At 52.1% G+C, this 11,381-nt stretch overlaps 1 protein-coding gene across 1 annotated transcript; it reads right to left on the reverse strand.

The window, feature by feature from the left end:
* Positions 1 to 278: 278 nt before the first annotated feature.
* Positions 279 to 6,218, reverse strand: EIF2B2 (eukaryotic translation initiation factor 2B subunit beta). Its single transcript, XM_040068432.1, has 8 exons — positions 6,041 to 6,218; positions 5,292 to 5,412; positions 4,593 to 4,741; positions 3,733 to 3,896; positions 3,365 to 3,460; positions 2,374 to 2,511; positions 1,651 to 1,717; positions 279 to 761 (listed from the first exon to the last, which is right to left on the reverse strand). Exons 1-8 carry the CDS (start codon positions 6,201 to 6,203, stop codon positions 604 to 606), a joined length of 1,056 nt encoding a protein of 351 aa, XP_039924366.1. The 5' UTR covers positions 6,204 to 6,218; the 3' UTR covers positions 279 to 603.
* Between the last annotated feature and the right edge of the window lie 5,163 nt (positions 6,219 to 11,381).

An 11,381-nucleotide genomic window follows, 5' to 3' on the forward strand; every position in this document is an offset into this window, starting at 1 on the left:
ATCAAGAAACACTTAACTTGGCAATGAATGACACACCCAGCTTCGTTCTCCAGCTCCTTGCAGTTTGTGTTGTTGAGTGAGAGATTTCTAACTCCCAACCTAGCCCCATGGAAATAACTAGGTAAATATCCATTGTTGATGGATTCCTATTCCCACCCCATTCACATGTGAAAACACACTGTAAAGCCTGCTACTGCATCATGTAGTGAGGGCAGGCAACTCACTACACTGGTAAAACTCCTGCTAGTTAAAGAAACAAAACAACTGCATATGGAAAATGTGCTTAACAGTGAGATCACTGTAAACAGCTTTTATTGCAGTATACTTTGAAGTAACAGCTTAGCTGCCCCAGAGTTACACATATGCCTTGCTATTTAATAATCAAAGTGGGTTAGCAGCTCCATGGTTTCTGACACAGCACGTGATAAAAACCTGTACAAGAGCTCTGCCTTCTCTCGCTTTTGGGTAGGAAAGACATTGTTGAGCAAATTCTCCACTGGCTCCCCACAGCAACCTGTCTTTTCAACGTACACTTTAATTAGCTGTTGTATCTTTCTAAAGAGAAAGATACAAAGAGTCTAAATAGTGATGTGCTTCCCAGTATTAGAGTTCATAGTCATCTGGATGGTAGAGCTCGCTCATGAGGCGGTAGATGTAGGAAGGTGCATTACCCCCAATGTTAGAAATGAAGAGAGTAATGAGCTCCGGAGGGACATAGTCAAACACTGGGCAGTGAACATTGATTTTTGCCAGGATCTCCCCTGTGAAGTGAACGGCAGCAATATCAGTCAAAGCAACTCAAAGTACATTTAGTCTTTTACACATCTTCTGGAGTCCCTAAACAAACTGGCTATGCACATGCCACTCTGAAGTCAGTACTTGAACATCCTGAATACCTTCCAACTTCTTCACTGATGCCATTGAATTACAGGTATACAGCAATCTTGAACAAATGGCAAAACTGTTTCTATTCGTTTTTTGTTGGTACAAACCCCAGATCCCCTCTGATGTAGACTGACTAACTGCCAAAAAACCCTACCACTAATACAAAATTCCTGATACTGCCAAAGTTATTATTTAAAGAAATGCTCAAAAGGCCAAAACTAAAATCCGGTGCAATGCCTGCTATCTTCATTTCAAAAGTCTTGGTCACATAGAAATGGGGCTTTGAAAGGGACTTTGCTAACTGAAAATGGGCTTGGGCACTGATGCCTTTCTAAAGATGGTCTTTGTGTGGGAAGCCCATGACAGAGCCACTGTTGTTTCAATGGCTGTATCATGTAACAAAGTTTCAAGAAGTTACAGGAAAGAACGGAAGCTGCCCATGCTGTTGGGCATCTGCCCTGTCCCACAGGAAACCGCTACCTACCTGGAATCATTATCACCATGCTATAATAAAACACTGTTTCAAAGCGGAAGCAAAACTGCAAAGACAGTGTTCAAAATAAATCCTTTTTCTCTACTTTACATAATATACAGTCTTAAACTGGATGGTTCACAGCACTCTTTTCTGTCAAAGACAGTAAGAAAGGATTTTCTGTCTTGGGTTATAACATAGTCTTGACGTTTAATTTTTTTAAATGAGTTACAAAAAAACCCAAAACTATAGTCTGAACCAAGCTGACCAGATGGATAAAGAATAACCAGTACCTTCTGTGAACGGCAGCACTTCCTGTGGTGACACAAACTTGTGGAATGAATCTTCTTCATTAGGGAACTAAATTAGAAAGAGTACAGGAAGGTCAGGAAAAAACCCTATCTGATTATCCTTGTGAAAACAGATCCTGGCACTGATGCAGAGGAAGATGACTTGCCAGGTGATATTAACTCTGTTTACAATAATTACATAGTGCTCGCATCTAGAACCTCTCTAACATTTACAGGTGAAAGGTTTTTCCTCAAAGCTTTCAGAGCCTTCTATGACATGGCTGCCCTTATCAAAGCCTAATGAACTGGAGGAGTGACTTCCTCAGTCTGCAACTTCATCTGAAAATATTGAAAAAGTACTGAGTGTAAGAAAGAGTTTTGAATGTCTCAATCCACATTCTCTGTCTTTCAACACTAGTGGTATTAACTGAAATCTGTCATGGTTGAGGAAAAATAAGTATGGCAATGCCAGTCTCATCAGTCTAGGCAGTGGTCTACATCCTTGTACCCAATGTAGTTCTTTGCACCTGTGGCAGAGGACGGTGCTTCAAGGAGATCCTGAGGTGGGCCAGATTTGGGTGAGGATCTCCTCTCTGAAGTAACAGCACTAGATGAGGGAGATGGCTCATTTACTGACCTTGCCTTGGGACAGATGATGCCCTCCACCCTAAGCTCCCACAAGTAAAAGCCCCTGCGGGTGCAGTCCTGAAGAGCTGCTGTACTTACCTGCGGTGAAAGCTTGAACATGGGGGCACACACGATGAGTGGAGTGGAGTGGTGCTTAGCTGCCAGTGCCAGAGTGTGAGTCCCACTGACAGCAATCAGGGCGCCATTGGCCAGGATTGTCTTAGTACCAATGATGACCTTAAAAGGGCAAATCAGAATCAGATAGCATGTTCCACAGCAAAGTGGGGAAGGAACACTTCCTGGCTCAGACCCTGACAGATGAGCTGGGGGAGAACTGTGTCAGTACAGCCAGCCAGCAGCTGGAGTTATATGGCAGCTGAATGCCTGATCTGTTTCATCTGGCACTGGCTCTGCACTGAAACGTTCCTTGCTAGCAAGAGCATGACTCCAGCACAGAGAACTTCAGAAGACAAACATATGTTCTACTGCAGGGAACACCAAGCAGAAACTGGGCTGTGGTCCCTGTTGTTCTACAAATCTGCAAAGTAAGCTTTGTACAAGTAACTTGACTACTCACTGCAAAAATTCCCTTGCATTACTGTTGAAGGAACAATATAAAGCAGCGCAGAATAATGATAAGAATTGATGTGGTTGGATTTTAATATGTTACAAGTACTTTTTTTTCCCTCCCACTTCGGGGTGCCAAGTTTTCATCTTTATAAAAGTACAGAACAGGTCTGTTTAACAAGACAAACCTTAATGATTCCCTTGACCAGTCATCTTCTGCTTCAGGCCAAAGAATGTTTCTTTCCTTTGGAAATGCTGCTTTTTGTTCCATCTCCTTTGAAAACTTTGAGGCTCTCTTGCAACTGTAGCCACTGAGCCAGAAAAACCTATCACCATTCAGTGAGTCATCATACTGACCTGGAGTTCCAGACTGAATCTCCACCCCAGCAGTGAACTGGGACTAGTACAATTTTGAGTCTTCAGTGAAGAAACATATCCATCACTGCTGGGACTTGCGGCTGATTTGAGAAGCCTAAGAACCCAACCTGCTATGAACTCCCTCCTCCAGTGGAGCCCTCCTTACCTTGTTGACTCGAGACATGACAGCAAAAATAGCTGCATCACTCATGACAGTAGTTTCAATATTCTCTTTAGACAGTCGGACAGCCATTTCGTGACCCTAAAAAGAGGGAGAATCCAGTTGGTTCCTGAGACATAGCTCCTGCAGTGCAATTGTAGAGCTATCAGCACTCAATTCTCGTCTGAACTGCAAAAACACCAAGTGATGAAACCTGAACACAGCCTTTCAACTCAAGGATGCTGGGGTAGGATAACGAGCTGTCTCCAATGTCTCATCTGCAGAGGAATTTCCATAATGTTCATCTTGATTCCAGACACAAGATTCTAGTAACAACGTGTGGCACACTATGGTACAGCCAGGCCAGGCCTTACCTGGCAGAAGGGTGCACACTCTGCCACGATGACCTGGAACTTGCGCTTGCGAGCGGCTTCCTTCAGGAAGGCTTCAACAGTGCGTGAGTAGCCAATGGTCATGATCACCTCATTGGAGTGGATGTGCTCCAGTGCCTGCATAGCAATGTTATCAGTGGTGCCCTCTGTAACAGGAGGAAGACGTGGGTGTGAAAGCAGCTAGCAAAAGCAACACTTATGCTGCTAGGACTGTCCTCCAGCAATTGCTTTTCACGAAAGCAATGTTATTAGCACGGGTAGAGCTTTTCTCCCCATCCCTTTCACCAATGGAGTGGAACCAAGAAGCTGGCCCTTGAATGCCACATGCTCCCTAGCTATACCCTCCGTATATATAAAAATAGCTGTACTAAAAACTACATTGTGAGGGGAGTGGATTGTGTCAGCACTACTCCAGACAGCCACAAAACTTCAACAGATTTGTAGTTCAACAGCTGGGCAACTTGGGCCTCAGAAGGTGGCTCGGATGCCTGATTTGTCACAAGTATCACAGAAAAAGAAAATTGTATCATGGTTCTTTGTGACAAGGATCAGGTTATATATGCACAGGAATTTTACTCTTTTTCAGAGGACTCAATACTACCCAGAAGACCAAGAGTGCAGGCCTACAGCCCCCCATATTCCTCCTTCCACAATCTAGCCATCCCCCAAAAGCCAAACAGGACTTAAAACTGAGTCCTGAGGGCAGGAGGGCTTCAGTCCCTTGGTTCCCTCAGATTAAGCCTCCCAGATCTTTACTGTTTTACTTTCACCTAGAGAAGGGGGAAGCATCAGTCCCATACCATAAGAATCTTCACTCAGGAGCAATTCAGCCCCATTCATACCTAGCTCAATTAGCATCTCATTAATAGCTTCAATAACGTTAGCTCTCAGGGAGGGGTAAGGGGTTCTGAAATCTTCGCTCAGTCCTCCAGAAGTCAGGAGTTTGTGCAGGGATTCCTGCTGGTCACTTTCCTCACTGCGCCCATGAAGCCTGTGGAGAGAAGTGGCCTCTTCAGCCTCAGGAAAGAGCACAGAGCCACAGCCAGACTGAGCACTGTCCCCACAGTGTGGCACACCTGGATGTAAAGAGACAGGAAGGAAAGCCACCCACAGCAGGCACACCATGCCACACCAAAGAGCCTCCATAGCTGTCTTGGCAGAAAAACACCGAGATCTCTGCCAGAAAGTGCCTTCTTAAGTCATGTGCAAACACTGCTGTCCAAGGCAGGAGCAGGCTCGAGGCTACTGCTCCAGTGGCATGGATCCCCCTGGGTACAGACAGAGAGAACAACCCAAGGCCAGGACACAGACTGTTCTCATGCACTCACAACACATACACCAAGTGGTATTTCTCCTAAAGAGGAAATGTCATCACGCACAGTGGAAACAACAGGGTTTCCTTAGGCGTTAAACACCCTGAATCCCTCTCCAGGAGAGGTGGGAAAAGGGGGTAATGGAAACTAAAGGGGTTTTACAGAAGCAACTTAAAAGGCCAGTTCTGGGCTTTCAGAGAAATACAGGGAGCAAGAGGAGCACCTTACCTGCCATATTCCTCACGAATGACCTTCAATACTCGTCGCACCATGTTGCCCACTGTTGTCTCCGACGGCTGGGCTGCCGTCATCCTCTGGCCCTCTGTCCGGATCAGATCCATGAGCTCCCCTAAAAGAGGGGAGGGCCTTGCTTATGGCTTGCTTATGGCCTTGCCCAGAGCAAGCCCATGTGAGCATCAAATCAGTGCAGCCCCCTCAACGCCCCAGGGCCAGCAGCTGCTCCAGCACAACGACCACAGCACCAAGAAACAACAAGGGGAGAGCAGAGAGCCCCTCACAAAGAAGCCGTTTCACTGGTGTGTTTTGCAGTCGGAAACGCTTGGACACAACACAGAATCAGCATCGCATTCGGTCTTTCCTTTGAAAGAGGAAACCACCTGCTGCTGGAAAGGTCCGTGCTCGGACTGACGCCGCTGAGGGGAGAGCAAGGCTGGAGCAGGGCAGCTCCTCAGGTAATGAGGCCCGTGAGCATGGCAGGCTGGGAAGGGCTCCGCCGTGACAGGACGAGCACTGGGAATCCGCTGCCAGCGAGGCCCCAGCTCCCGCGAGGGAGCACCGCATAGAGCCTGCCCCGGCTTTGTGGATCCCTCCGCACCCGACAGCCGCGACCGGAGTGCGACAGCCCTCCCGCGACTCGCTCCGCCGCCGGGCCCCGCCGCCGCCTCGCTCCCAGCGCTGGGGGAGCCGCACCCGCAAGGGAAAAGCGCTGCGTCCGCCCGCCGCCGCCTGGTCCTCACCGGCCCGGCTCCATCGCCCGTTCCCGACGATCTTCCGCAGCAGCGACAGCGTCTGCCGCGCCGTCTCCTCGGAGCGCGGCCGCTCCCCGCCGCGCCGCAGCCGCGCCGCGAAGGCCTCGATCTGCTCGGAGAGCTCCGAGCCACGCTCGGCGGCGCCCGGCATGGCCGCGGTACTTCCGCTTCCGGTCCCCCGCCGTCCCATTGGCGGAGGCCGCGGACCTGTACCCGCCCCCCGGGGGTGGCCCCTGCCAATGAGAGGCGCGTCCGGCGGTGGGCGGGGCCAGCCCGCCGTCCGGAGTAGGCGGAGCCGGCCCGGTTTACTTTGGAGCGGGCCGCGCTCCGCGTCTTGGGAGCCAAATCAAACGGGCCGGGAATGGCGCAGTTCCTGGCAGTCCGATTGTTCTTGCTGGCAGAGCCAGAACCGGCCCTGGATAAGGCAGGAATGTAGCTCCTTTGTGTCTAGTTCCTGGAGCGGTGTGTCCAGGGAACGGGCAGGAGCCGTGGAATAATTCTCATGGCGGTGCTCTGTCGCTCTGCTCTGTGTCCTGTTGTTTGAGATTAGGAAATAAAAGCAAACAGGTTTATGCCGGCAGCTTTCAGTGATTGCTTCATGCCGAGGCCTCTAGGGCCTTGGATGTTCAGGACATCTTTTTTGCGTTTGTCTGGCTAGCTTGGGAGCCGCCCTATAGCCAGCTCCTGTCCGGAGACTTCAGGATCCCCAGCAAAACACCAACAGCTGGTGTGCTGGCTCTGAGGACTTAATGCAGCTGATTTGTCACCCAAAGCCTGCAGGGGACTGAGAGTCCTTCCATACCTCTCTTTTCCTCCTGCTTCTTCAAGTGCCCCTGTGTGCCTGGAAGCCAGAGAGCCCAGCTTGGGGAAGGAAGCTTGCCGCATCCCTCCAGTGCCTGGTATCTGGGTTTGGCTGGATGTGTATGAGGGGTGCTGCAACTCTGGATGGAAGTCAGAGCTTCACTCTGTGATGAGGTTGTCCCATCCTTTGTCTCTGGAGAAAGTCAGTAGAGGGTGACAGGGTTTGCCCAGCTATTGGCTCCACTGTGCTGGGCCCCACTGTGCCAGCTGGAAACATGGGAACATCCTTCTTCCCCACTGCCTCATCTCCTTCACCCCAGATTTAGGTGTATGTTTTCTTCCACAGTTCATAAATCAGAGGCTCCCTGGAGCAAGGTCTGCCCAGCTCTGCATTTGTGCAGGGAAGCCCCATTCCCCCTCTGCCCCTCCGCACAGCCACTCACAGGCAGGGCTGGGGAGACTGTCTGTGCCCATCAGCTGCCTGCTGCTGGTGCTGCAGTGCTGTGTGCCAGCTGCCTTGGTGTGCAGAAACAGCTCCCACGCGTGCACCCAGGGACTGGGACCTGGGGATTGGCCAGAAAAATAAAAATCAGTGCGTTGGAGCTTTCCTTTGTTTGTTTACTTATCTTGCTAGTAAACAGAGCAGCTCTTGGAGATTAGGCAGGATGGAGAAGAGGAAGGGAAACCGGGCTCTGAGGTTATGACCTCCTTGTGGATGCTGGGCTGTTTACATTCCCTGCTTTGGTCCCAGTAACTATTGCAGAACAGTTTTTTCCCAGCGCTTTGCCAGGCTGCAGAGCTTTTCCCAGTTGTGCTGTTTCTGTTCTTTTCCCTGCAGCACTTTCTGGTGGGCACTGCTGCCACAGCTAGTTTAGGCAGCTGGCAGTCTGGTGTCCCTTGAGAAACAGAGTCCTGCACTTGGTCTGCTGCCTTGTGTTTCATGAATGAAAGCTTCTGAATGGGGATTTCAGGAGCTGTTAGCTCTGCTGAGCTGAGCTGAGCCAAAACCTGTGGCTCTCCGGAGAGCTGCAAGGCAAACCCCAGGCTGCTCAGAGGAACCGTGGCTACGAGACATCCAGCTGTCACTAGCCAGGCGCTGCTGTCAGGACCCAATGAGTTAGACAAGGAGTGCCCACCAGGACTGAAAAGCAGGCATTGAGGAGGAGTGGCAGCACAGGGAGTGTAGGGCAAGCGGGGAAGGAAAGATGCATGTTGGTGCCCTGGTGCACTCTGCTAAAATCCCACTGCCTTGCAGGCTGTGGCACTGTGGCAGAAGCGATGGGAGGTGGGGAGATGCAGCCTTGTGCAGCCAGAAGGAGTCTCACCTGGTGTTTCTGCTGGGGGTTAAGGAGCAGGATGCTCCTCTGTTGCCACAGCCACAGGGAACTGTCTCCTGCACAGCCCACCCTCCTTCCCTTCCCGGGTGCACCCTGGACAGAGTTGGTGGCTGCAGCTTCCCAGCTGGTGCGCAGCAAGCAAGGAGGCTGACACAACTGCAAACTGTGCTGGCTGCTGATAGGGACAAAAGAGCTGAGCAGGGAATGATCTGGCCAGCTGAGCATGGCAGCATGTTTTATGGGCCTGCAGAGGAGCAGAAAACTGTCTCACCTTCTTGGAGAGCTGCCAGCTGAGCCAGGATGGCATCCTGCTCTGTACCATCAGAGCTGACTGCTGGAGACACTGCTTCCCTCTGCCTAGGGAATTCTACACCCCTAGGGGCTGAATGTCAGCCCCCAAGCGCTCATGTGAGGGAGGACAAGGCAGGACAGGGGCTGGGTAGAGCCTGGAGCACTGGAACATCGTGTGCTGGGAGGTGTTTGGATTAGAAACTCTCAGCGGATAAGTGGGCTGGATAAAATGCCAGGGAGGGGAATCAGTTTGCTGAACTCTAGTAATTGGACTCATCTGCAAGAGTTGGGTAAGCAAAGTGTGCTGCTCACAGTCAGCACAGGCAAAGCAAAGGAGCCAGCAGAGGAGAGCCAGCTGAGCCATGGCCCAGCGGGAGCAGCAGGGCAGGCTGTCAGCTCAGCATGGGCAGTGAAGGCTGGGTGGGTGACATGGGAAGAAGCAGCATCACTGCTGTGTGCCTAAGCCACTTGCTGAGCACCAGTGCTGACTTAAGGAGGTCACAGTACATGGGTGTGGGGGGAACACAAAGCAGAGCCTAAGAGGAAGGATGTACTAAGGTACCTTTGGTGTGACATGATTGCTCTTTGGAAAAGCCATGCTCAAAAGCCTGAGACAAAAACTAGTCAAGACCAAAGCTCTTGCAGTCACAGACGCAGAGGCAGGAATGAATCTGCTGAAGGGAGCCCAAACCAGTGTTTTCTGTGTGCTACAGGGGAGAAAGTAGGTCGCTTAGTAAGTGAAGGGGATGGAAATGATGAGCTGAACTGAGTGTGGAATGCATGTTTTAAACTCAAGCTTCCAGGGAAAGAAGACAAAAAGCCCAAACAAACAGCTGCTGATCAAATGCAGGTACGTGAATAGCTGGAAAGCTGAGCTCTGTGGCTTTTCAGGCGCACGCACACGTTGTCTGAGTCATCGGCAGTTTTGGCATGCTTGAAATTCACATCTGACCTGCAGGTACCAGGGCACGTGTTCTGCTGGTCTTCGCTGACGACTCTGGTAACAACGGTCTCCTAAACTGGTCATCCTCAGGAAAGCCTGGCTGCCATAACTGCCTGGGTGGCCAAGGGGAAACAGGCGGGGATTGCTAAGCGGAATAACAGGATGGGTTCAGTACCTCAGGTTAGCAAAGGATTCGGTGCAGCTCCTGGCTTGGCCGCCTGCGCGTACGTGCGCTTGTCTCTGCCTGGAAAATGGCTGCTGGCTCATCCTCACGTCAGCACCGCACACAGAGGCAGGCCGAGCCCATAGCCAGACCCTTGCGGTACCAGCCGAGTCCACGTTCCCTATGGAAAATGAGTAGGCGGTTCTGAATCCGGCCCAGGGACCATCTCTCCTGCCAGCAAGTTTGTAATTTGCTCCCCGCTCCTTTTAGGAGCCTTAAAAATAGTGACCAAGGCTGGGAAGCATGAAGGCTTTTCTAGGGCTTGTTGTGGAAGCAGCTCAGGCTGGGTTGCCTCTTGCTCTTCCCAGCCCCTGGGAGAGGCATGGGAAGCTGGCGTCTAAATGCTTGCCCTGGATGTGGAGCCTCACTCGTCGGCTCATTCATCTATGGCAGGAGCCCAGGTCTCCCCTCGTGATACAGGCAGCTGGAGGCAGCTGGTTCAAAGGCCAGGCTGGTCAGGAAGAGGTGAGGGAAGTGTGGGAAGTCACCGCATGTCATGTAGGAAAACAAGATCTAGCAAGGGATGAGGGAGAGTGCTACAGAGCTGGGTGGGAGCTGTTGTCCTCAGCGTTGCTATTAGTGTCCTGGACCTTCATACCCTGAAAAGGCATTGGCTTTTTTCCCTGCAAACGAAGGCACAAGTGCTCAGAAATCTCGGTGGCACCATGCAGGTGTTGGCTGTGGCCCTGCCACCACTTTGAAGGTGTGTGGTGGGCTGGCTGGGCCACAGAGGAGGTGCTGCTGCGGGCTCATCCCTCCGGGCTGGCTTCAGAGAAACCCCAGAGCAAACCTGGGGTGGCTGCAGGAAGCCAGGCCCTCGGAGTGAGACAAAGTGCGGCCCGGACGCTTTGTGGTCGCCGAGGGGTCCGTGACACCAGCAGTCTGGGCTGCTTCCTGGTCACCAGCCAGCTCCCCGCAGTTCCTCTGCTCCCGCGCTCCCGGCGCTGCAGCTGGCCCCGGGCTCGCTTTGCTCATTGTCTGCTGCGGGCGATGGCAGCTGCTCAGCGGCTGCCAGGTTTCAGGGAAGGGGAGAGATGAGCCACTCCTCCACCCACATTCTAGGGAAGCCTCTGGGCTGAAGCCCTGCCGATACACACGTTCGCTCTCCTCAGCGGGGAGCGTGCTGTGGAGCTTGCATCCCCTTCCTCCCGCATCCCACATCCCCCCCTTATCAGCAGGAGTGATGCTGAGGAGCAGAGCTTGGAAGCAGCCCTGGCTGCTGCCCTGTCCCACACAATAGCGGAGTCTGCTACTCGCCGTCTCCTCGCCTGTTTGCCTTCCAGAGCCAGGCAGAATCTCTCCATCCCTATTATTTTGCTTTGTGTCAATATTATGACAAGTAGAAGCAGGAGGACTGCATCCACATGATAAGCGGCCAGAAGCTCTGGGCCGGGAGTGGATCGGGTTCCAGTTTGGCAGGGGAGAAAAGCGCCTGGCAGCCCCTGCCCACCGACCGGCTGGGCTGGGAAAGCTGGAGACTAGGGGCGGCAGCAGCAGAGCAGCAGCTGCTTTGTGCCTTTGTGCCTCTCTTCTCTGTTCAGTGCTCACTGCCCTTTCCCCGGGGTAGATGAAATGTGATAAATGTGCAGAATACGCTCGGTTCTCTGGTGGAAAAGTAACCTCTGCCTCTTTCCTTAGGAGAGCGCTGCTCTGCTCCGGCTGGGAGAATCCCACCCCTCCCGCGGTTGCCGTACCCTGTGCCTCCAGCCGCTGCGGGCCCAGGGCGTTCTGTCT

The sequence above is a fragment of the Hirundo rustica genome, chromosome 6 (genome assembly GCF_015227805.2).
Source record: "Hirundo rustica isolate bHirRus1 chromosome 6, bHirRus1.pri.v3, whole genome shotgun sequence".
In the NCBI taxonomy this organism is placed as follows: domain Eukaryota; kingdom Metazoa; phylum Chordata; class Aves; order Passeriformes; family Hirundinidae; genus Hirundo; species Hirundo rustica.